This window comes from Hemicordylus capensis, chromosome 1 (assembly GCF_027244095.1).
Source record: "Hemicordylus capensis ecotype Gifberg chromosome 1, rHemCap1.1.pri, whole genome shotgun sequence".
In the NCBI taxonomy this organism is placed as follows: Eukaryota; Metazoa; Chordata; class Lepidosauria; order Squamata; family Cordylidae; genus Hemicordylus; species Hemicordylus capensis.
In genome coordinates this window covers 303302599-303328487 of record NC_069657.1, presented here as the reverse complement: position 1 = coordinate 303328487, position 25889 = coordinate 303302599, and the positions used below count along the sequence as shown (strand labels likewise).

The 25889-nt window shown below is 41.7% G+C and overlaps 1 protein-coding gene across 9 annotated transcripts in view; it reads right to left on the bottom strand.

The window, feature by feature from the left end:
- The window catches only part of ADGRB3 (adhesion G protein-coupled receptor B3), a 668379-nt gene that overhangs the window by 303330 nt on the left and 339160 nt on the right, over positions 1 to 25889 (bottom strand). For all 9 annotated transcript variants that reach the window (XM_053286711.1, XM_053286709.1, XM_053286712.1 and 6 more), the window contains 3 exons: positions 15927 to 16073; positions 14081 to 14156; positions 5887 to 5989 (listed from right to left, as the gene is read on the bottom strand). In XM_053286711.1, coding sequence (XP_053142686.1) covers positions 5887 to 5989; positions 14081 to 14156; positions 15927 to 16073 — 326 coding nt within the window. The remainder of the gene's footprint in view (positions 1 to 5886; positions 5990 to 14080; positions 14157 to 15926; positions 16074 to 25889) is intronic.

The following is a 25889-nucleotide window of genomic DNA, read 5'->3' as shown; positions in this document are numbered from 1 at the left end:
TAGCATGATAAGAATGTTTTATGATTCCATGTGTAGTGATTTATACTGATTTTAAAGTATTTAATTAGCTTTTTAGTAGTAGTAAAGTCATCTTTACAACTTTAGAGCAACAGTTTTTAGTATTTATAGTATATAATAAATAATAATACTAGATAAAATAATAATAATTTGTAAGTTTTAATAGTTTATAGCAATTTTATCATTAATTATATTATAGTTTACAGTAATTGTGTAATAATATAGTTTATAGTAATTTTAATTCAATTCTAATGTTGATTTTAATTTTGACCGTGCTGTTTTAGAATTACTTTTTGATGTTGCTCTACTGTACTGTCTTATGCTGGTCTTGTTTAAGAGTTAAACAGGGACCTGTGGTGAATCTTCTTGAGAAAAGGATAGATTTGGTATAAAGGGATATTACCCAGTAGATGCTAAATGAGCCGAGATGTACCTTTCGGAAGAAGGTGGACTATATTTGAGGAAGATGGTTAATCATTTGACCCAGTGTTGCAAGCATTCAGAGAGAGGTAAGAATGTCAAACTAAGCTGGCCTCTTCCTATTATTGTAAGCAGCACAGGGTATTTTAATGGGATGAAAACAAAATAAGAGGTAAGGATGCATCACTCATGGGGAAACTCATCTGAAGGAGACAGGGTATGCCTTGATGCCCAGAGAGCACAGTGAATAATTTTAGTGAACAGAATATAAAGAATGCTGTAACATACAAGGAACATATAAAGATGATGACTTTTAAAGGCCTAAAAGACTTAGGACCAGCCTACCTGAAGGAGTGCCTGCTTTGATACATTCCTGCCTGTTCTTTCAGGTTATCTTGGGAGGCTAGGCACTCCATGCACAATGATGTGATAGGTGGGTACCAGAAAGAGAGCATTCTCAGTAGTGCCCCCTCATTTATGGAATACCCTTCCTAGAAAGACCCACCTGGTGACTTATTTGTATATGTTTGGATGCCAGGTGAAAGCCTTCCACTTCTGGCAAGCTTTAAATTTGTAAATGCTAGTTATCCTGATTTCTGCTGGCTTTGTATCAGATTAAAGTAAAGTTGTGCTGTCAGGTCGGTGTCGAGTCCTGGCAACCGCAGAGCCATGTGGTTTTCTTTGGTAGGAGGGGTTTACCATTGTCATCTCCTGGGCTGAATGAGATGATGCCTTTCAGCATCTTTCTATATCACTGCTGCCTGATATAGGTGTTTCCCATATTCTGGGAACCATACCAACGGGGATTCGAACCAGCAACCTCTTGCTCACTAGGCAAGTCAATTCCCCACTGCACCATTAGGTGGCTCTATATCAGCTTACTGGCTGTTTTAATTTTTTAGAATGGTCTGGTTTTGTCTGTTATTATTTTCGATTTCAGTTTTAAAGTTGTTTGTTCCTTTTGTAAATTAGTTCAAGGTCACTGGTCAGTTGAGCGGCATATAAATAGACAAACCAACCAGCAGAGATTGGGGGGAATTGCAAGGGGGATTTTCCCTCTGAGGGAAAAGATGTGGAAGAATGATGTCTTCCACATTTAAAGGCTGTTCATTCTCCCATAGGAGGTGTCTTGTTCGGGAAAGATACTGTGGCTAATTAGTCCATAGTAGTCTCTTCCAAGCAGGACTGCAGATTAGATAATCATATTGAGATTGGTATCCTTCTACAATGGCATCCGCCATTGCTCATTTCTGCTAAGCAGGTTTCTCAACATTGTGATGTTCAAAAAACCAGCTAACATCTCTTACATTCATCTGATCATACTGATCAAATTAAACAATAAAAGAATGATTTAACAAATCACATGTCACAGTGAACTGTTAAATGAGAAAAGAGTAATTAAATAAAAATTCAGAATTTTGTTTCTTATTCAGTAATTTAATTAAATAATTAGCCTGTTTAATTGGCAGCATGAATGTGAGTGCTTTGTGAGCCATTAATGTAGAACATTCAAGGTCTACAGATGGAGCAAAATTATCTCCACCTTATTAAAAAAGGTGTAAAGTTCAAAGACAAACTGTGCTGAATGAAGACATTTTAATTACAAAAATTACTATCTAGTCTTTAATTTAGGTAAATTATTGCAAAGAAAAGGAGAAAATCATTAAGTAGGCAAATGGAGAAAAAAATATTCTGATTAATTAGTAACAGTATTTGCAACCACTGCTCTTAAACTGAATCTCTCTTATTATCCCAGCAAAAATGATGAAACTCTTACATGAAAACAGAGGGATTTTCCAGGAATGTCTATGCAATCTATTCATTCCTCCATGAAAGAGTGCATTTCTTTTATGGAACCTGAGATATGTTGGAAAATGTTTGACAATAAATTCTGGAAGGATCCTCACCCTCTCCAATATGTAGATCTCATGGCCTTGAATGCAAAATCAGACCCACCCTCTGCACAAAACAGAGATTTGAGGTTCAAATGGAGCCAAAATGAAGCAACATCTCTTTCAGGATGTTGCCCTTTTCCCTTGTCAGCACATCCTGGCCCTGGGCTAATATGGTAGTCATTAATATCCTGTTACAGAAAGGTGGACAAAGCCAAATGACAATCAATGCAACTCATCTGCTGCTGCCAGAATCAAGCTAATAAACATTTTAAAGAACTGGCAAAGAGGCAAACGCTATGTCAGTAGATTACTGAAAAGAACAATAAAATAAACACGCCGAAAACTGCTTCTAAAATTGGCTTTCAAAGACAATACTTTTAACCTTGTGGTTGAGCCATATTTTAATTGCTTATATGGAATTTATCTGTTGATTCTAGCACCAATAGAGTATAGTGACATTTTTTTGATGATTTGTTTCTTCTTATCTCAACATTTGACCAAAGTCATTACAACCTTTCCCCACCCCACTCTAAAGCTAGGCTTGCAGTTAACCCATTTCAAGTGTCTGTGTGTCCAATGATCCACTAACTTAACAGAGTACAAGTCAGCCAAAGTCAAGTATATCCCAGTGAGTTCAGTGGGAGAGCTAAGTATGCACTTAATTTTCTTCCATTTGAAATCAATTATACTTAAAAGTATTTAACAATGGCTGGACAGTGCCCTTAATTTGCAAGTGAACCATGGATAAAAAATGTGTCACTAATTTTGATATCATGTAAACAAAACAGACAGATATCTTTCTGCAAATTTCCATCCACAAATTTACCTGAATATGTCAAAGAAACATTTGATCATATATTTGGACATTTAAGGACTGAAAGTATAGCTTCTCAGGCCCTGATGTCTATACTACATATGTATATATATTTGCAGCATAACTAAATGAGACTCTTATGATCAGCCTAACCCTGCCTGGGGCAGCCCAAGCAGGGTTAGGCTGGTCGTGAGAAGCGATGGGAGGCTCACGGATCCCTCTGCTCTCTGCCCGCCTAACCCTCATATCTAACCCAACTGTTAGCCAGTGTTAAGGGTGCACTCCTACCCTTAATGCGGCTACCGGGTATTGTTTGTCTCCTTGGGCTGAATTCGTCTGAATTCGGGCACACGGAGGAGTGCCTGCCTGACCAGGGAATCCCACATGCAACACATGTGCTGTGCATTGCATTGTTGGATACCCAGAGGCCAGAAGAAGTTCCAGCCCCGGATCCCTCTGCCCTGCTCCGTGCAGCTCCAAGCGGGGCTGCCCATGTGGGCGCACAGGAGGTACACCAAAGATGATCCGCTTGGTCATCTGGAGGAAAGGTAAATAGAAAGTAGCCTCCCCTCTCCAGGCTCTCCCTCTCCACCCAGGGCAATTATGAGAATCACCCCTATATGTTTTTAACTAGCAATGTTGTCAGTTTTTGAGAGACTCAGCTCAGAATTGTGAGAATGGAAAACACTTTCCCCACTTCAGAGCCAAGCTTCAAGATAAACCACAATGGGTCTCCTAATATTCCCTCTCCTTTAACCCACAAAACTCTACAAAAAACATTAAGGCTATAACTTGTAGAATCCAGAGGCAAGAATTGTGGTATGCAAGGACAAGGCAGTGGGGTAGAATCGGGAATATTAATGATTTATTGAAACAGATATTAATTACAGAGAGGCAAGTGCAGTCCGCCTTCAGTGCTCTTGCTGCTGGCTATTTGCTGGCCCCGCCTCTACTCTAGGACTGGAATAAAAGTAACCAAAGCACTATTCAAAAGCTGGCCTGGAAGAAGGAATGGATTGACCCCAAACACCATATAACTGAGAGAAGAAAACTGGTTTACACTGACTAGTCTACATGCCATTCCCAACAAAAAGAAAAAGAAAGAAAAAGAAACAAAAAGAGAGAAGTTATTCTTAAGAATTTCAAGTGAGAGTGGTCCAACCCAGTACCACTCTCATACTCCAAGCAAAAGAGGCCATAAAACTCCCAGCACAAGCTTAACAGAAAACTTTGGCTGACATCATGACTAACAAAGTACACAGGTAATGGAGGGACCGTGGGGGCTGAGCCTGAGCAACATGTTTCCTTTCCCCAAGAGTACTCTTGGAGCACACAAGCACGTGCACAAACACCTATCAGCAGGGAAAAAATTCATTATTTTATTCAAATAATAGTTCAAATAGCCCGTCCATGCTCCAGATATGCTAGTTAGATCAAAAACACGTCACTTAACCATCAGTGACATGTTTCTGATCTAACTAGAATTTCTGTAGCATGGATGGCCTATTCCAAGTATTTGTGCTCTGTGTCAATATCCCAAACCACTGGGGTTTTACTGTGAGCCCACAGCTGTGCGGATGGATCCACCGAGAGCCTGCAGCAGTGCAAGCAGATTGACTCCGTCCTCCTAAAGCTATGCGTCACATAGGCCACTGTGTCCAGTTCTGGTTTTCATTTAAGGAAGACATTGATACATGTCCCAGTGCATCCCGTGAACTCATTGGAATGGGTTCTCAGGAGGGCAACAAAGATGGTGAGGGGTCTGGGAACCATGTCCTATGAGGAACGCTGGAGAAGCTGGTTCTATTTAGCCTGGAGACTAAGTGGGGATAAGACAGCTGTATGGCTGCCATATAAAAAGAGCAACAAACTTGTTCTCTATTTTTCCTGAGGGCAGGACTAGAACCAGTCAGTTGAAGTTACAAGGAAGCAGATTTCAGTCAGACATTAGGAAGAATGTAGGATGACATTGCAGCTGGACATCTAGGAAGATGTCCCTGGGGTGGGGTGGGGAGTTGGACTAGAAGAGCTTCCAACTCTAAAATTCTATGATTCAATGTGCATGGTGGAAGGAGGATGTGCACGTATGCCTCTACCATGGAAATTTGCTGTGCCAGTTCCAGTGATTCCAAACACCAACTTAAAGTAATACAACACACTTAATCTCCTGCATATCACAAAACTGTATGATACCTTTAGGATATCTTATCACCATAATATCAATATCCATCATGTTGCTAAAGAAAGATTGAGGACTCCCTCCCCCACGCACCCCCCCCACGCACCCTACAAAATGTAAAAATAATGACATCATACAAACATGTACAGTAAAATATCAAGTACAACTTGGCCTAGGGAACATGCAAATTGGGGAGTGATTTAATGTTCAATTAATGCAGTTTCCTTTTTTACTTTTGATTGATTAAAATTGGAGCTACTAGAGAGACACACAATGAATTTGGGCAATTATGAGCTTTGGATAATTGATGTGGTTCAGTGTTATACAATGGAATGGAAGAGGGTGAGAAAAACATTGATTTCACTATGATTCTAGTTTAAAGCAGCGGGTGGAAACAAGCCACTAAAAGAGCAAAACAAAGCAAAGCAAACAAGTTAATGGAGATTTTCTCTAAATAAGGCCCTAAAAATTATCCTTATGACAAAACAGTTTTTGAAACAGATTTTTAAAAAGATCTGTATGAATTAATTATAATGAATATCCACAACATCAATACTTACATTAGCCAAATGAGCTAACTCTATCTCTAGAAAGGAATCAGACGTTTTGGGCTCAGGCCTTATGGTGACCACAATGATTTTGGAATTAACAACAGTATAATTTCTGAAAAACAACAGTTAAAAATACAGCATTCATTAAAACCAACATCTGAGGTAATTGAGTATGAATATTTTGAAAAGATCCCTGCTTAGATGAACATTCAAATTAATCTCCCCCCACCTCCACACCACTCTCCGTTTTATCATAAATGTGGTTGAACCTGTTATCAGACACAGTCAAGATTAAAGAGCTGCATAGTACTGATCCAAGTGCCATTCCTTAAGTATGATTCATTGATTAAAGAGACAGATTGACAACACAGCCCTTCAGGCATATCTTTAAATGGCTATAAACTCATTTATCTCAAGGTGGAATCAAGCAGACTTGTTTTAAACAACCCAAACATCTTTCTTGCAAAGTTCTGGTGTGGCTGTTTTGCTGACTGCTAACTGAAAAAGTTAAGATAGATGACAGCAATGAGAGTTTCCCCAGAATCAATGCTTTTGATATATAACCTGGGAGACTTAAAAATCATTGTGTTTCAAATATGAATGAGCAATTGCATTGTTCAAAAATATCTGAGGAGTCAATTCACAGGCCACGTACATTTGTGTGGCTCCACTGGTCCCCCTGGGATCAAGGTTGGGAGTTGACCTAATGCCTGCTGAAATCACTGGGAAAGAATAGCAGTTCTTGGTCCTTGGATTGGTCCCTTAGGCTGCAATCATCACATCTCTCACACCAGAAAAGCCCCATGCCTTTGAAAAGCGTTTTTTTTGGTGGTGGTTCTGCTTTGTGTGCAGAGCGTATTTTGTAGAAAGCAACCTTAATAACCCATCCTATTTTAAAGAACCATTGACTCAGATTTTGTCCCTTTTATTGCTTTCTGCAGTTTATTTCTAAAGATACTTCCAGGCATCATTTCAGATTTTGGGGGAAGGGGAAGTACAGTACAGAGGAACAAGAGCCTTATCAAGATGTAAAGCACAGCTCTTGTATATTCTTACTGATCAAATTGCAAAGAATACCACCCATAACAGTGAATACCACCTTATACATATGCAGTGTTGTTGTTTTTTTAATAGTAATTCAGTGTAAATTCAATTCATAGTAAATTGAGTTGAAAAATAAATGCTCCTTGGACACAATCAAATATGGACTGAAGCATGGAAGAGGGGTGATGTCTCTCCCACCCTCCTCAAATGTCCCCCCCCCAGCTTCTCCAGTGGCAGTAGCTCTAGTAGAAGAAGAGCAAGCAGAGAATATATATCTTTCTAAAAGGGGGTTTGGGGCACCCATTACTCTTTTTGTACTAGATCTTCTTCTGCCTGTGTTGATCTAGCAGCAAACAGCATGAAGAATACTGTATTATAGTCATGTAGAAAGTAAATGATTGTTCAGGCTTATTCAGGAAGCACACCTGATACTCACAAACCCCACACTGCTCTTCTTTCCTGTGCAGGATATTTTATAGTTTCTTGTATACATGAAGGGTTTTTGTCCACTCAGTCATGCATGCCAGACAGGGCCTTCATGGTCATTGCCCCAAGGCTTTGGAATGGTCTCTCAATGGACATCTTCTTGGCTTCCTTTGCTACTTTTAGGAGGCATCCAAAAATCTGGCTATGTAGTTGGGCATTTAGCCTCTAGAGGGTACTGTTTTTATTACTGATGCTGTTCTGTGATTTGTACTTTATGGTTTTATTATTTTTTGTTGTTTTTAATTATTGATTTTGTTGTTTTAATATTTTTTAATTTTAAACTGCCTTGACATATTTTATGAAAAATGGTGTATAAAAATAATAAATTTATACATAATAAAATAATTTGCCTGTTTCCTACAAAAGTGAAACATATGAACATATCATAGGGATATAAAGTTCACATTTGGAGGCAGTATGCCAGAGAATGTCAGTTGCTGATGAAGAGGGGGAACAGTGGAGGTGAATTATTGCCTTTATGCCCTGTTTGTAGGCTACCTGGAAACATCTGGCTGGCCAGTCTGGGAAACAGGATGATAAATTAAAATTGACCTTTGGTGATCTAGCAAGGCTCTTCATATGCTCTTATGTTCTTTTAAATAGAAGGACTTTATGAGATCTTTTTAGCTTTTCACTAAAATATGCATCTGCTCTTTTACTGAATATTTTACTGGACAAATCTTTTAAAGCAAGCAACATACCAATAGACAGGAAGGTGAAAGTCCTACACTATCACAGTAGGAACAATGTTACTTTGTCGGCATTACTTTGTTACTGTTACTTTGGCAACATCAACCCTTTTTCCACATTTGAAAAGTCTCTTCACTCGCTGCAAAATTGTATTTTTGTTACGTCTGAGATGAATTGAAGAGATGTACGAGAGAAAAAGAAAAACTACCAATTTTGAAAGAGAAGTGTTAAAATAATACTGCTGTTTCCAACAGAATCAAAATCCAGTAACCCAATCCAGTGGAGGCTTCCTCTGGTTCACATGCAACTCCTTTTCCTTCAAGACTTTCCTCGGCATTTTAAGACAAGAGCCAACTTTGTTGAAGTGAATATGGAAGTCCAGTCACGGAGGAGTTCCATACAGACATTCACACACATGTGAAGCTCTAAAGAAGGAGCAGGTCTTGTCATTTCAATATTCATTGGATGGATGGATGGATGAGGCTCCTGCAGAATCTTGTATGTCTTTTGTTTTTAAAAATTATCTCTATTTCCTGCTACATTTCTGCTAATGTGTAATGAGATACTTTTGCTTGTATACATACTTATTGCAGGCATAAATAGCAGACAAAATCCAGTAACCACTTGGCAAAGATGGCAATATATTTTTTCTTCTACAGAATCACTGGCAATAAACTTTGTGGTTATTCTGTTTTGAACTAGTTTCCCCTCTTTTCAACACCATAAATTAGTCTTCTATATTCCCCCAAGAAAGTAAAACAGACATCTGCAGTAAAGGCATTTTTAATGGTAACAGACACATTTTCAATGCCATATGTAGAGGCAGTCGTGAAACCATTAGTATTATTATGAAGTACTGCATCTAAATCTCTATGTACTCTGCTGAGAGTGTCTTGGAAAGTGGCTCAAAAGCATGCAATAAATAGCAGAGTGCAAAAGCAGATTGGATTACAATACACAGAGACTTCCTCTGATATATCATGCAGGGCATAAAATTGTCCGATTAGCCTTTAAGGTATTCCATCAGTTTTGTTCCATTTCCATAAATGAATGGCTCGGCTCTTTATATGCCATGTCAAACCTTATGACTGAGTATTGTTTTCTAGCTGAGCCCACTTTGGATCTCACATCTTTACGAATCTAGCCCTTCCATCAAAGTACTTAATGTACAACACCCAGTCCTGCTGAGCCTCAGTCTGTTTTTAAATAAAGACTGACATTTTACTTATTCTGGAAGAGTTTCTGTTTAATGAGCCTCCACTTATTGTTTATGAGTTTGTGAAATGCCTCAAGACACTTCTGGCATGAAAGTTATGTTAAACAGGAAACAAGCTTACACTGACTGCAAAAACAGAACCTGTGGGATAAGTGATGCATTGGTAAGTACAAATTATGCCATGCTTCAGTATTTTCGGGAATCATCTAAATTTTTCTTGTTGAAAGAAAATGCACAGAAAGGTGATAAGGGACCCTTGGCTGTCCAGTTAGGGAAGAGCATGATAATATCCAATTCTACAGTTGTTTATTCAGGGAACCAATCAATTAAACTCAATAGGATCTTTTTCCTGAGTAAGGGAATATGAAGGGTAGAGGTTATCTCTGAGTATGAGCTAAAGACAGCATGCAATATTCTTTTCAGGTCTGAAATGCAGGAAAACCTAACCCAATTCCATCAAGCTCTCACTACTAATCAGGCAATCATAAGCTCCTATTACATCCAAAAAGATCATAAATACAATGCATGTTAGAAGTTCTGTGCATAAGAGAGCCCCTTGACCAGGGAGTTCAAGTGGAGGGGAGATGGCTCAGTCTTAGAGCTACCAAAGCCTACTCAAGAGGTAGATTTGACAAGACTGTTCAGAAGTGGCCCATCTTGTTTGAAAACACACATAATTTGGCTCAGGCATGGCACAAACACATACCCTGCAAAACACTTCTCTAGCCAACTGATAATTAAGTTGCACAACACTTATGAAACAAAATACTGGAACTGCTGGATGTTTCAGTGAACCCTAGCAATGAATGCAAGGCAGTCTAGACACCCAGAGAAAATGCTGGCATTTAAACCAGTCAATTGTGAATGATCTCTCACCTAACTAGAAGTGAAGAAAGAAAGCAAAACACAAAGGGAATTGTTTATCACATCTTCCTTCCAACATGGAATTCAAGGGTTCGTAGGGTTCCCAGGCAGTCTCCCACCCAGATGCTGCTACTTAGCCTCAGCAAGCCTGCTGCATCATGTGCCTTTGCACCATTGTTTGCTTGTTTATTTGACAAAATTGGGCACCATGCCCTTGGACCTACTTAGGGTAGAGCTGCTGAGTCTCTCAGGCTTCACAAACACGTATTTCCCAATAATGTGTTTATCAGTGAACAATAACGCAGGAAAGATAATGTGTGTCCTTACTTTTATTGATTTACATATAAATTTATTTATTAAGAACGTAAGAACAGCTCTGCTGGATCAGGCCCAAGGCCCATCTAGTCCAGCATCCGGTTTCACACAGTGGCCCACCAGATGCCACTGGAAGCCACAGGCAGGAGTTGAAGGCATGCCCTCTCTCCTGCTGTTACTCCCCTGCATCTGGTACTCCCCTGCAACTGGTTCTCCCTTGCAACTGGTACTATTACTCCCCTGCAACTGGTGCTATTGGTACTAGCAACTGGTATTATTACATACACATCAGTTATATCATCTGGATGAGCAGTGAGAAAATCAACTCCTCTCTCCTGCCTATGGTAGGGTGAAACATGTGGAAAATAGTGCCCTCCCAGGAGCTCCCCTAGGGGCCACAGCTCAGTACTATGCTTTGCACTGACTAGGTCCCAGGTTCAGTCGCCAATATCTCCAGGTAGGGTGGGGAAAGACCCCTGCCTGAAACTCTGGAGAGCCACTGCCAGTTTGTACAGATGATATTAAGCCAAATGGACCAATGGCTCAAATCTGTAGGCAGCTTCATATGTCCCTAAGTCTCCCTGCTCTTTCCGGTCCAGCTTTCTTTTGATCATAGACCCCTGTTGGGCCCTTCCACATCCATCGGGTGAATTCTCGGCATCCTGCAGCTGGGCTCCTCTCAAGAGGAAGGGGGACTGGACTTGGAGCCCTCAATATTTATTTATTTATTTATTTCTCAGGATGGTTTACAACAAGGTAAAAACAATTAAAACTAGTTAACAGTTAAAATCAAATTATAAAAACAGAATAAAACCACTTAAACAATTCAAACAGCTAAAAAAACCCCTGGAGAACCAGGGCAACCATTTAAAACAATTTAAAACAGTTTTTCAGTCATTTAAAAACCCTGGAAGGCCAGGCCAAACAGATAGGTTTTAAGGGCTCTCCTTAAATGATCTTGAATTACAGATTTCTGCTGGGAGTGCTGTCCAGGAGCAGCTACAGAGAAGGTCCGCCTCTGAGTCGCCACCAGACGAACTGGTGGCAACTGGAGACAGACCTCCTCAGATGACCTTAACGTGCTGTGGGGATCATGCAGAAGAAGGTGCTCTCTAAGATAACTCGGACCTAAGCCGTTCAGGGCTTTAAAGGTAATAACCAGCACTTTGTATTTTTCCTGGAAACATATTGGCAGCCAGTGTAACTGTTTCAAAACAGGCATAATATGGTCTCTCCAGGTTGCCCCAGAGACCAGTCTGGCTGCCACATTCTGAACTAACTGAAGTTTCTGGACTACGTACAAAGGCAGCCCCACGTAGAGCGCATTGCAATAGTTGAGCCGGGAGGTTACCAGCTGAAGCACCACTGTTTTGAGGTCATCGTCTTCAAGGAATGGGCGCAGCTGTCAAATCAGCCAAAGCTGATAAAAAGCACTCATGGCCATGGCCTCCACCTGAGATACCAGAGTGAAGCCCCATGCAGATGCCATGTGCACAGGCATGCGGCCTGCATAATGGCCTCTGGGCCGCCAGGTAAAGGCCGAAAACTGGCCAAAGAGTTCCTACACTGGGTGAGGGGATCATTTTGAAGGTCGGTGGGGGGAGGGAGAACCTCCATGGACCCCCCCCGCTACCTCCAGGAACTCCCCCTCCACATTAACATAAGGACTCTTCTAATTTTTTTAAACAAGTATTTAAAGCTCGTGACGCCCCCGAACTTCGGAGGGTGGGTTTCGGTTTGTCCCCGAACAGTTGAACCGAACCAGTTCAACCTCGAACAGGTTCAGAGTTGAACCTGTTTGCATATCCCTACTTAGGAAATTAAGCAGCTCTAATAAAAATAGGTCTGTGAAAGCAGAGATTTATTGTTATCTTTTATCGAGCAGGTCTGTAACCTTCTCACCATCTCCTTTTAGTATCATTTCATTATTTGCTAGTCACTGGTCAAGCACTCATGTTGCATCGATGCTAGCACATTCAATTCTAAATGCCTATAGCCCGAGTATAATCTTATAACTATTCATCAGTGTACATACTCTCATGCTTCTTTTTTCAGCTAAGGTTTACACTATTGCAAGCTGTAGTCCAGCACAGTTTGCAGAAGCCACATTCAAAAGACTGGAATTTATGTACATGCAGCCATGAGCTAAATTGCAACATGTGTGTAAGATGGATGATTTACACATAGGAACATAGGAAGCTGCCATTTACTGAGTCAGACCATTGGTCTATCTAGTTCAGTATTGTCTTCACAGACTGGCAGTGGCTTATCTAAGGTTGCAGGCAGGAATCTCTCTCAGCCTGATCTTGGAGAAGTCAGGGAGAGAACTTGAAACCTTCTGCTCTTCTCAGAGCAGCTCCATCCCCTAAGGGGAATATCTTACAGTGCTCACACTTCTAGTCTCCCATTCATATGCAACCAGAGTGGACCCTGCTTAGCTAAGGGGACAAGTCATGATTGCTACCACAAGACCAGCTCTCCTCCACATTAACATAAGGGTTATTTTTATTACCAGAAAGGTCAATCCTAGCTTTTTGGACCAGGCATGGCCACCTTCTGAAGCACTGCATGTTGCAGAATCCTCAACTCAGGGTCCAGGTTAATTTGCATACTCCGTAACCCTACAAAGGATGTATGCACAATAGTGTTCCCTCATCAACACCTTTGATGAGGGAATAGCTTTGATGCTGACTTCCTGTGACCCTGCTTTGCTGAATATTTAAAATTAGAATATTGGTCAATCTGTATTTTTAAAATCTCTCTCATATGCAACCAACACACACACACACACACACACCCCATTCCTATGACCTGTGAGAGGGCCGAGGAGGGAGGGGGGAAGGCAGAAAACCTACCTTACCCCCAGATGATCCTCGTTGTTTTACTGTCAGCGCTGCTCACGCGCCCATATGAGCGACGCTGTTGGGAGAAGTGCAGCAATGTAGCCTGGTCTCCAGACCATGGGCTGTGGGTTGCCAACATTTCACCAACATGTTCCCTGCTTGTGGTCTTGCAAGCAGTCATGTGAAGCTGCTGATTGTCTCTGCCTTTCTCCTACCTTCTCTTCCTAATCATGATCCATTCTTGTCAGCAATGAAGAAAGCCATCTCTGACTCATTCCTCCTCCTCCTCATGTATGAATTTTGACTAGCAGTTGAGGAATGCCTCCCTCCTCCTATGGTCTGCTGCCGCCTCCTCCTGGATTTCCCTCATCATTTAGTCTGCCTTGTCCCATCTCCTCCCACTCGGCTTCCCTCAAATGTTCTGTTGTCTCCTGCCTCTCAGTGTTTCTTTTAACCTTCTCCTTATTCTGCCTCTGCTGCCTGCTCACATCTGTAGGGAAAGCAAATTGGTGCTGATCCTAGCAAACAGTAAAGAGAGAAGCAGGGTCGAATTGGAGGGAGGTGGCCAGGAAATCATCTGGTGCATTTGATCCAGCCCTTAGGCCACCAGCTGAACATCCCTGCTTTGAGGAGAAAACGCTTATAATACAACTAAAGTATATTGATTGCTGCCTGTTTTAAACCCAACACATTCTAGAGGCATAATCTTAAAGTAATATAAATTGCACTTAGAGTAATCACTTACCGTAAGGTGGGTAAAATAAGCTCTAAATTTTTGTAGAGTACTGCTCCAAGCACAAATACAGTGGATTCATCTAGTTCTAAAAAGAAAAAGGTGGTGGGAGGGGGGAGATAAGACAATGTATACATTAAATCTGCTGCCTTTCTGATCCTTTCCAACTTAGTCAGCAAACAGGTATGTGGAACAGTATTTATCACCGTTGAATAAGTTTTATCTTTTAAGGAAATCATCATTGCAACATGAAATATGTTTCCCAGCATTCTGTCATAAAAATGCAGTATGATATATTAAAAGGGGGAAAGGTCTACACAATTGGAACATCTCACAAGATTTAAAGCACCCAGAAGCCTGGCTGTTTTGTGAGATTCATCATTGGCTGCTAAACAGTGCCAGCATTTCATGATATATTCCTCACTGATTATGAAAGATCCATGGGAGTTATTTTTAGAGGACTCTCCACCCTTTAACATGGAAGAGGGCAGGCTTTCCACTGCAGCATTCTGGCACTACAGCACTAATGCTAGAATCTCAGTCCAGGTGGTCTAAGAAAAACTGCTGGCATAGCAGGACTCTGGGCTAACTCAGCACATGGGCCATTTCACACATTTTGCAGCAGCAAATGGGGTGTGACACCAAGTGTACACTCAGCAGGGAGGTACAGTCAATCTCAGCTTTCTCCCTGATCTATTCCCATGATACATGTGTGGCATCCACACATTTTACGTTTTGAGGTAAACACCTAAAAACACATAGCACAATCCATCCACATATGGAGATGGGATACCCATAGGACTTGTAAGAGTGCTATCCTCTGAGCTGGGCTTTGGACATGTGTGCATAGGAATGCATGGTTCTCTGCATAGTCACATTCACAATGGGAGGCTGTTGCGTGACCTCTGTATAGTGGCAGACACACCTCGCTCTTCCTTAAAGGTCCAGCCTGCAAGTAAATTTGCCAAACAGTATACACCCACCCCAGGGCCAGCTAGCAAGGGGAGGAGAGAAGAAGGTCCACTGAGCCCTATGGTGACCTCCTCCTCATTTACAGAGCTTTGTGGGGATCATAAATAAATTATTTGTGTAATGCAGGAATAGGCCACAGCTGATAATAGTGACTCAGATCCAAACTTCTGAAATGACTCATGGGGCATTTGTTTGGGTCCAGTTCCTGTTGCTGCTGCACTTCACCTTTGGCTCCTCCTCCTGATAGCCCTCCTTGACACCACATTGGCTGCCATGGCTATATAAATGCAAGTGTGTACATTAATGTGGTATCCATTAGTAACAGCCTGGAGGAAATCATTATTATTATTATTATTATTAATTATTAATTTGATTTCTATACCGCCCTTCCAAAAATGGCTCAGGGCAGTTTACACAGAGAAATAATAAATAAATAAGATGGCTCCCTGTCCCCAAAGGGCTCACATTCTAAAAAAAACACAAGACAGACACCAGCAACAGTCACTGGAAGTACTGTGCTGGGGGTGGATAGGGCCAGTTAGTCTCCCCCTGCTAAATAAAGAGAATCACCACGGTAAAAGGTGCCTCTTTGCCCAGTTAGCAAAGAAATGGGCAAAGAAATGGCAGCAAGAGCATGTGGGGAGGGCAAAAGGGGGGCCACAATATGTCCACAGTGACCACCATACAAGGGGAGAAGTTGTGCCTTCTTTTGCAGCCATCTATAGAGGCCTCCCTTCTTATGAGAGAAACAAGGCTGCAAACAGTTATCACTACAGTTGTTCTCTCTACCATCTACCTCTACACTAAATAAGACTCAAAATGAGTTTGTACAAGATCATCCAATATAGAATTGGCCTACAAGTATGAAATACTTTTTAGTGTTTACCTGTTGACATAGGTGTGAAGATATTTTTTGGAATGACGACCCTGTCTTCTGAATTTCGTGCCCAATCGACCATTCCTTTCCTTCCTTTCATGGGGAAATTTATGTCCGTTAGAACGGATGCTGCAGGAAGCTTCTGAATGCTAGCCACTATTAAGAAAAAGCATTTTTAAAAATCACACAAACACTCTTGTTTTACACTTCAGCAACATTATCAAGAGGAAAAATAAGTTTTACTTGGAAAATAAAACGTGACTAAAAATTTTCTAGGAGAAAAAATTATTAATAAAAAGGTTTTTGTAGCAGCATACAGTATTTCAAATTAAAAAAAAGACAAGTTTTACAAACACACACAGAGACATATATAAAGTAATTAATAGATAGGCAGCGGGTGAATATTATGGCCTTGATTCTCTTGCTTGTCAGCCAGGTTCAATGTCTTAACAGGGATTATTCACTCTGTTGTCTTATGTCCTGAGATTCCCATGGAAGGACATGGTGGAGCTGTGTCTTCAGAGCATATTCTGAATTGATTAAAAATGACAGAACTAGGAAGAGGATGTTGCGAACTGCTTGGGGAGATATAACTTCTAGAACCAGGCTAATGAAGCAATAACAATGCTGCTATCCCTTGAACGGGCATAATAAGATTTGAAATCAAGGCCCATTAAGTAGACTGATATATTAGCAGTCTGTAGTCAGTTTTTGTAAAAAGCCAAAATAGCAACCGCTATCTCACACACCATTTTCCATTACTCCTTACCGTGAAATGTAATTATTACCATTTTATTACTCCTTTGCTCAGCACATTTATTGAGCAAAGTGCTTTGGTAACCTTATCTTGTTTACCTTCAGAACAACCCTTTGAGGCAGGTAACTGATATTCCCATTTTACAAATGGAAAAATGAGACTAGAACTGCAATTTAGCTGGGATATAAATTCTGGTTTTCCCAGGTCCCATAGACCACACTGACAATGATCAGATATATATATAGATATAGATATATATAGAGAGAGAGAGAGAGAGAGAGAAGATTTTCAACATTCAGTGATCCATTACAGTCAATTTTAAATATATAAACACATTCTAGTGTATCATAGTTCCAAATGCAAATTAGGAAGATTATTCTTAATGAAAACTCATAGCTACCTATTTCTTATAATTGCCACAGGGCTGGAAGACAGCAGAAATAACACCAGCCCCCTGCAGAAAGACGTAATCTGAAAATTTGTTTACCTATTTCCTCCATCTATAATACAGTTGTTATCTAGAAACCACTTTTACTGTGGCTTTAACAATCTGAGTATGATGATGCCATGGCAACACTGCCAGTTTCCTGTTAAGATTAAGGCTAGGAACTAAGCCTCTGTCAGGCCTGTGTGTCATTATCCACATTCACAGAGATGAGAAACAATCTGTTCAGAGCTCCATTTCTAATGTGAGTCAGTGATGATGTTGTTGTTGTTGTTATTGTTGTTGCACACTGCTTTTTCTAATCACTTTACAACAAGAGTGCTGGAATTCATGCAGTTTGCACATTGCATCTAGACACAGTAACCAGATTGATTGCAAGCGCCCCTGAGAGGGGTAAAACAGAAATGCAATAGGGATGTCTCTGAAAGCAGACACCACATCAAAAATTATAGCAGAAAGCCATTTGGCCTCTCATAAGTGAATTACATTTTAAAGGAAATGGTAATTCAAAGCAAGAGACAAGGAAAATTAAAGTGTTAACAATATTAGCTCTACAGAATATATTGCTTGATAACTGGTTCTTAGTTCCAAATTAACCTGGTTGAGCATTATAGCATCACTTCAGAAAGGCTGTATTTAAGGCTGTTTCAGGCTCTCGCTCTCTCTCTCTCTCTCTCTCTCTCTCTCACACACACACACACACAATACCAATTCAAATTCTACTCGGTTGCCATTTATTACATAAATCCCAGCTTCTACCAGATACTTCCTGTGTCTCAGGAAGCATTTGCTGCTTTCCTCTGGAGAGAAGAATTCAGAAGAAGGCGGTCCTGAATGATTGATATTAATGCAGAATGGGCATCATCCGTGTGCAAGCCAGAGACGGCATCCATACCCATTTAAGGGCTGGCAGGTGCACTGCTAAGAAATTTTTTAAAAATCCAGGCCACGTGTACACAGCCCCTCTTTGGATAATTATTAGGGGAGCAAGGATTTTGCTGCATATATTAAATACATACTTTACAGAGCTGAGGTGTACTTTCACATGATCCAGCACTTGATGTAGGAATACTCACACTTATGTAAAATGGATGTAGCTCATGCAAGGTGTTGTGTTTATTTTCTAAAAGATAACAGCTATAGCAGACTGTTAAGCTTGTACCCTCTTGCTAGATTAGATTGGATTAGTTTCAGTTTGTGAATTCTGAGGATATGGACAAGGTGTTTGGAGCAGACAAGTTGCTTGGATGTGGACAAGCTACATGGAGCCTATCACTTGTTCTTTGCATCCTTGCCAACATGGCTGATTTCATCTTTCAGGGAGGTTGTTGGTGCTAAACCCATTGATATCATTCATACCTTCCTGAGGGAGGGCTGAATGAAGGATAATAAACTAAAGCTGAATCCAAGCAAGAAGGAGAAGAGGAATGCTCATTGTTGGGGGTTGTAATCTGCAAGGCGGGTTAGAATTTCCTGTTCTGGATGAGGTTACACTCCCCATGAAAGAGAACAGGTTCATAGCTTGGGAGTGCTCTTGGATCCGGGTCTCAGCCTTGTGTCTCAGGTTGAGGCTGTGGCCAGGAACACTTTTTACCAGTTGCAATTGATTTGACAACTTTGCCCATTCCTTGGGGAGAATGACCTGAAAACAGTGGTGCAACAGCTGGTAACTTCAAGGTTGGACTACTGCAATGTGCTCTATGTAGGATTGCCTTTGACATAGTTTGGAAACTTCAGTTAGTTCAAAATACAGCAGCCAAATTGATCTCTGGGGTATCCCGAAGAGACTACATTATACCTGTTCTTAAAAAGTTGCACTGGCTGCCGATATGTTTCTGGGCAAAGTATAAAGTGCTGGTTATTACCTTTAAAGCCCTAAAGGTAACCTGGTATGGAGCCTTCTCAGTTGCCACCCCTAGATTGTGGAACACACTTCTCATGGGTATAAGAGTATTGTCTTCCTTGGTGGCCTTCAGGAGAGCCTTAAACACCCATTTATTCAGCCTGGCTTTCAATGAAATCCAGTTTTAACCTTACTTTTAATGAGATTTAATCTGGTTTAAATGCTTCTTGATTTTAACTGTTTCATTCTGTGTTTTTAATTTTAATGTAAACCACTCTTAGCCACTTCAGGAAGGGCGGTATATAAATCAAATCAATCAATCAACTAAATAGATTGGACTTCTGCTCTTCTTCACAGTGTTTAATTGCTATTGACAAAAGTTTCATCTCAGTTTTCATAGTATCCGTATTACATCCATAATGATTTCCCCACTGTCATGGATGGACCACCATCTGGTTAAAGCTGGACTCACAATCACACCCTGCCTCTGCGGGGCAATGGGCCAATTAGGATGGTCTGCCTGAGAAAGTTATTGGATCCAATAGGATTCCAAGAAGCCTTGGAGGGATTTAGTGTTGGCTCTGCCAATGATCCTGTTGATGCCTTGGTGGAGAATTGGAACAGCAAACTCACCAGGGCAGTAGACATGATCGCTCCTAAGCGTCCTCTCCAACCCACTTTGAAACTGGTTCCTTGGTATACAGAAGAACTACAGGGGCTGAAGCGGCAAGGTAGATGACTGGAGCACAAGTGGAGAAAGATTCTACTTGGATCTGACAGATTACAACACAATTTGAAGATCTATGCTCAGACAATAGGAGCGGCAAAGAAATTATTCTTTTCTGATAGTGGATCCACAAGCTCACATCTGGAGGAGTTATTCAGGGTTGTGAGAGCGCTGGTATGTGCCTCTCCTTTAAATCAGAATTTGGAACCATCTATTAAACACTGTAACATGTTTAATGAGTTCTTTTGTGGATCAAATATCTTGTTTTGGGGCCAACTTAGATTTAGACCCCACAATTACTGTAGTGTCTGATGTGGAGGTGTCCAGTGACTCTTCTTGTGTGGTTAGGAGTTCCAGTTTGTGATTCCTGAGGTTGTGGACAAGCTGCTTGGAGCGGTGCGGCCTACCACGTGTTCTCTTGACCCTTATCCAACATGGCTTATACTATCTGGCAGGGATTGTTATAGAAGGGGGGTTGTTGTAGATATTAAAAATACTTCTCTGAGGGAGGCAGGATGACACCTTGCTTTAAGGAGGCACCTATTAGACCTCCTTTGAAGAAGCCTGCATTGGATCCCTGAGTTAAGCAACTACAGGCCTGCCTCCCATCTTCCATGGTTGGGCAAGGTGATTGAGAGGGTGGTGGCCTCCCAGCAACAGGCAATCTTGGAGGAAACGGATTATCTAGACACATTTCAGACTGGCTTTTGGATGGACTATGGGGTGGAGACTGCCTTGGTCAGCCTGATGGATTATCTCCAATTGGGAATTGACATAGGAAGTGTGACTCTGTCAATCAATAGGGATAGGAACTTTGCTAGGGGGTGTATGCATGCATCTATCAGGTCACAGTAGTAGGCATATGTTAAAAATGTGTCTAAGCTAGGGGAATATGTGTGCACAAGTATGTGTGTGAAAGTGTATGCATACATGAAGGTGTAATATTACATGCATAGAAGGGAATGAAAAGGCATGCTATGAATCTTGTTTTCATCATGTCCTTACAGTTTTTCTGCAAAAAATATATGGGGGGGGGGTGAGGGGAAACAAAGAAGACAGGAAACAAGGGGCCCATCTTCATTTTTTGTTCCTAGGCTTACTCCATAATTGCTACGCCCCTGTCTGGGTCATCTCAGACAGACGATATTACTCCAGTATTGAAAGGGCTATAGTGGCTACCAATAAGCTTTTGGGTGCTGGTTATCCTATATAATAAAGTGCTTGGCGTGCGTCTGTGTCTCCCTCGGCTGTTCTGGGCATGCGCACAGCGCATGCCCAGAACACGCCAAGGGAGACACGACCGCTAGCACCAGGCGGCCATGTTGGCCAGTTGGTCGGCCCAGCCGCTGGGAGGCCAGATGCGGCAGCGGCGGGTCCGGGCCAGCCACAGGGAGGACAGAGTTGGCAATGGCGGGTCGGGCCCAGCCCCGAGGAGAGCAGAGGCGGCGGCGGGTCTGGACTGGCTGCGTGGAGGGGAAAAACGGTGGCGGTGGGTGGCATTCTGGGTGGCGGCGGAACTTTCTGCCCAGCCGGGAGGCCAGAGGCAGCGTCGGCAGGCAGCACTCTTGGCGGCGGCGGCGGAATTTTCCGCCCGGCCGGGAGGCCAGAGGCAGCGGCGGATCCGGATGGCCTGCACAAAGGCCAGAGGCGGCGACAGCGGGTCCAGCCCGCCCCTACTGGCCCGCATTATTTAACGGGCTTAAAAATACTAGTAACCTATAAAGCCCTAAATGGCTTAGGCCCTGGGTATTTAAAAGTGCCACGAACCCCACCGCCCATTTAGATCGTCATGAGAGATTCATCTACAGTTGCTACTGGCTTGTCTGGTGGTTACTCAGGGACTCTTCTCTTGCCCCAAGACTTTGGAAGGTGCTTCCTGCTGAAATAAGAGCCTCTCCATCTCTGATAAGTTCTTAAAAGGCACTCAAGACACATTTGTTGACCCAGGCTTTTAATTAGATTCTGAAGCTGTTCTCACGTGTAGCCAAAACTGGGGCTAAAGAAGCCCAGCCCAATTTTTCCTGCATGTGAGAACTGCCGCTCAGCTCCCGGCGGCAACACAGCAGCAAACCTATCTCCAGAGTCTGCCTCCAAAAGACAATTAAGAGAGCAAGTGCTCCTTCTGCAGCTGGGGCTGGGAAACTGCGGAGCGCCCAGCCAGCACTGGGAAATCCCCAAAATGCACCGTGCACTCATGCGGTGCAACCTCCAACCCTCTGCACTGTCAGGAGCAGCTAGCAGCTGCGGGGAGGTAAGTGTTAGCAGCCTTCCTCTCCACTCTCCCTTGACCCCTTTCTCACCAATTGTGAGAAAGGGCTCACTGTTGTAATAGTTTTTAAGTTTGTTTTAAATTTTAAACTATTTCAATGTTTTAACCTTTTTATTTTGTTGTAATTTGTATAATTTTTATTGTAAACTGCCCAGAGACGCAAATTTTGAGTGGTATAAATAAATAAATAAATAAATAAATATAAATATAAATATAAATATAAATAAATAAATAAATAAATAAATAAATAAATAAATAAATAGTTGTGTTTAGGGAAGAGGAATTCTCTAGATAACCTTTCCACCCTCTTGCACTAAATTATAGGCAAGGGCATGGCCTCAGAGTTGGGGAAGGGGGGGACATATATTCACTCCACTGCTTTGCCTATCAGCAAGAGCAAAGGTCTGAGGTCCTCTCCGGGAGTCCACTGGACCAACAAACCCCATCCCTGCTGATCCTCTCATCTTTGGCAGCCCCTGCCTTAAATAAAGCACTACCTTTAGGACACTCCTCCCCACTCCTTGCTTCCTCCTCCTTCCCTGGCCAGGCAAGTAGATTGGCCACCCAATCCCTGGCCTCCAAAAGGGACTTGTTCTCCTACTTCACCTCCTTCATGAGCCTTTCTACACCTGTTTGCAGCTGTGGAACTGGTATCAACGCTATTCCCTCTCCACCCTTCTGCTGCCTCTTGGGCTGTTCCCGCCCATCCACCAGCAGCTGTTGCACACCTCTCTGAGCCCTTCCTGATTTCTGAAAGGTAATTGCTGGGGTTATCCTGGCATCTGGAGGCCCCTGCTTCTCTCGGCACACTGCCATTTGACTGGGTAAACAACCTTGTCTCATGGAGGAGGGTTGGAAATCCCAACACAAAGCTCTGTGAATAGTTCTAATTCTAAGAAGGAAGTTCTCACAATTTGGGTTGAAGCAGTTGACACCAACTATTACAGATTTGTTTTCAGAAAATCTTGTTTTCAGATAATCTGTCCAGTTATCCCATCAGGAACTACTAGAAAAGCAAATTTTCTGAAGTCTTCTTTATCCCAAATAAATTGAATCGGGTGTAACCTTCTCGTCCGGGCCTCTAAGGCTACTTTCCTCTGCCTGTCCAAGAAGACCATGTGGCAGGGGAGTGGGATATCACCACATTAAAAATGCACTGCAGTCCCCCTACACATGGATAGACTCACCCAGCCCTGTTCCTGGCTGTGATTCTGTTTTTGGTTAATCCACTCATTGATCCAGACTAGCTTTTGAATGCTGCTTTAACAAAACAGCCAGCAGCAAGAGCACTGAAGGCAGCCTGCACTTGCCTCTCTGTAAATAATATCTTATTAAACTGTCAATATTCCTGATTCAGCTCCACTGTCTTGTCCTTGCATACCACAACCCTCTCCTCTGGATTCTATCCTGGCCAGGCAGCTAGGAGGATGACTGGCCTGGCTGGGAGACTAGCGCAGCCGTGACTTCTGACTGTTGCTAGGGTTCCAACACGCTGATCCTACTGGCTGACAAAAAGCCCAAAATGGGAGACAGCTATTTAACATAACATAACATTTAACTCAACATAGCTCGGAAGTAATAGCACTGCATGATCCATATCAAAGTGAAACATGCAGTCAAAGAGCTTTCATATAATTGTAGGATTCAACCAGCATCTAGGTCAGGGTGTATTTTTCTTTTTTTCTTTTTTGTTTAAGTATAAGCCTATGGGAGATGTGTTGACTGATGCACTCTGGGGACTGACATTCGCTACTTAATAGAAAAGCAACTGAATGCCAACTGAGAAAAATGAATAAACCTTTGACACACTGAACTGAATGAACTTAGCCTTCTTCTAAAGGACCAGAAAATGGGTTAGCAACAGCAGCAGGAACATGCAGGTATCAGCTATTTTGTTGAATCAACTATATTTCTATTATGGCACTCACCTGAAATGTGGCTATGCAACTAAATCAAATCGAGGTTTTGATAAAATTTGCACTAATTATTTTTTAAATATTTTTTTTCAGTTTAATGTATGATTTGATGTTTTAAATGATTTTAATTATAAACCGCCCAGAGACATCAGTTTTGGGCGGTATAGAAATATTTTAAATAAATAAAAATAATAATAAAATAATGTGGGCAGGTGAAATAATGTGGGCAGGTTCATTCATGCACATCATCTTGTGATTAACAGTCATATTTGCACTCCTACTGTTAGCCAATGCTGTTCAGTCAGTAAGAATCTCTAGACAGAAAGGTGCTAACACTCAGGGTTCCTATATATCTATGTACAATCCTGATATAATATTTAGCATTTTAATAGTCTGTTCACTGGTAGAAAAAATGGTTCCATACAATGCACCTGGAGCCATCCATGTGTGTGCACCTGCAATCACATGGAGCAGGGTTTCTTAACCTTGGGCCCCCAGATGTTGATTGACTACAACTCCCATCATCCCCAGCCACAATGGACATGGCTGGGGATGATGGGAGTTGTAGTCCATCAACATGGGTGGGGGCAAGGTTAAGAAACTCTGACATGGAGAATGTAATGTTGCTTATAGCTACAGTGACTGGCAGTGATTTTTGCAATCATGGCAACAGTTTTTGTATGGCGGGGGCGGTATCTGTTTTGCTGTGACTACAAAAATGTAGCCGGGTCATACAAATTATGCATCTATGGTTCACTTGTTACATTCTCCATTTGAATAGTGGCCTCAAGTCAGGACAATTATTTTGCTTCACAAAGAGCCAGTTTTCACCATGAGAATTGGTGGTACTCCCATGAGTGCATATATGGGGAAATAATATGTCAGGATGGGTTATTTTTGTTCTGTGTGGAGCTGGAATATTCCTGTAAATTTGACTTAGAATTCTAAATCTGTGATCATACCCAGAAAATGTTGCCAGACAACTCGAGCGTTCCCACAAATGTGAATTCACAGAATCACTTCAAAACGTCATCCTCTCAAACATATGAAGTATGTAAACTGGAATCACCCTGCCACATGGGACCGGTTCAGACATTAGGTCCAATTAGCCCAGCACAGCCTGCAGTGATAGATGTGTATGCACAAGTCTTGCTTGTCTTCTCCGTGTGCTGTTCAGGTTTCCTCAGCTGGGTGGGGAGGACAGTTAGCCTTTCAGATGCAATTTTATATAAACTGCCTAGAGATTTGCATTTTGGTACATAATGTACCAAAAATTGCAAATGGTGCATAAAAATGTACTAAATAATACATAAATAAAGAAATGTGATTACTACATTAAAGTTGTTAAATCATGTCTGAAGATGTGGCTTGGATGAACCTCTTCCCAGGTGATTATGGAAAGCATAATAATATACAAGGAAGGGGAACAGGATGTGTATGTGGTGTGTGTGTGTGTCGTGTGGGGGATGTGTGTGCAGGATGAGCAAATAGGCAACTTTGAAGGTGGTGGTTCTCTTCTGTTTAATGGAGGAAGAGCAACTGGCCCTCTCCAACCCCAGCACAGCATCCCTCTAGTAGCTGGGGACAGGGAACCTTCCTTCCTTCTTTATTTAAACAAACAAACCACTTTGGAAACTTTTGGTGAAAAGCAGTATATAGCTCATGAAACTGAAAACATTTGTGCTTTCAGTAATCTCAGATTAAAATATAAGTAATCAAACAGATGTGGCTATACCTCTGCTAACTTGGCAAAGAAGCACCTTTTAACATGGTGATTCTCTTTATTTAGCAGGGGGGGAGTAACTGGTCCTATCCAGCCCCAGCACAGCACCCCTCCAGTGACTGTTGCTGGTGTCTATCTTGTGTTTCTTTTTCGATTGTGAGCCCTTTGGGGACAGGGATCCACTTTTTAAAAATTATTATTTCTCTGTGTAAACTGCCCTGAGCCATTTTTGGAAGGGCAGTACAGAAATTGAATAAAACAAACAAACAAACAAACAAACCTTCAAAGATTA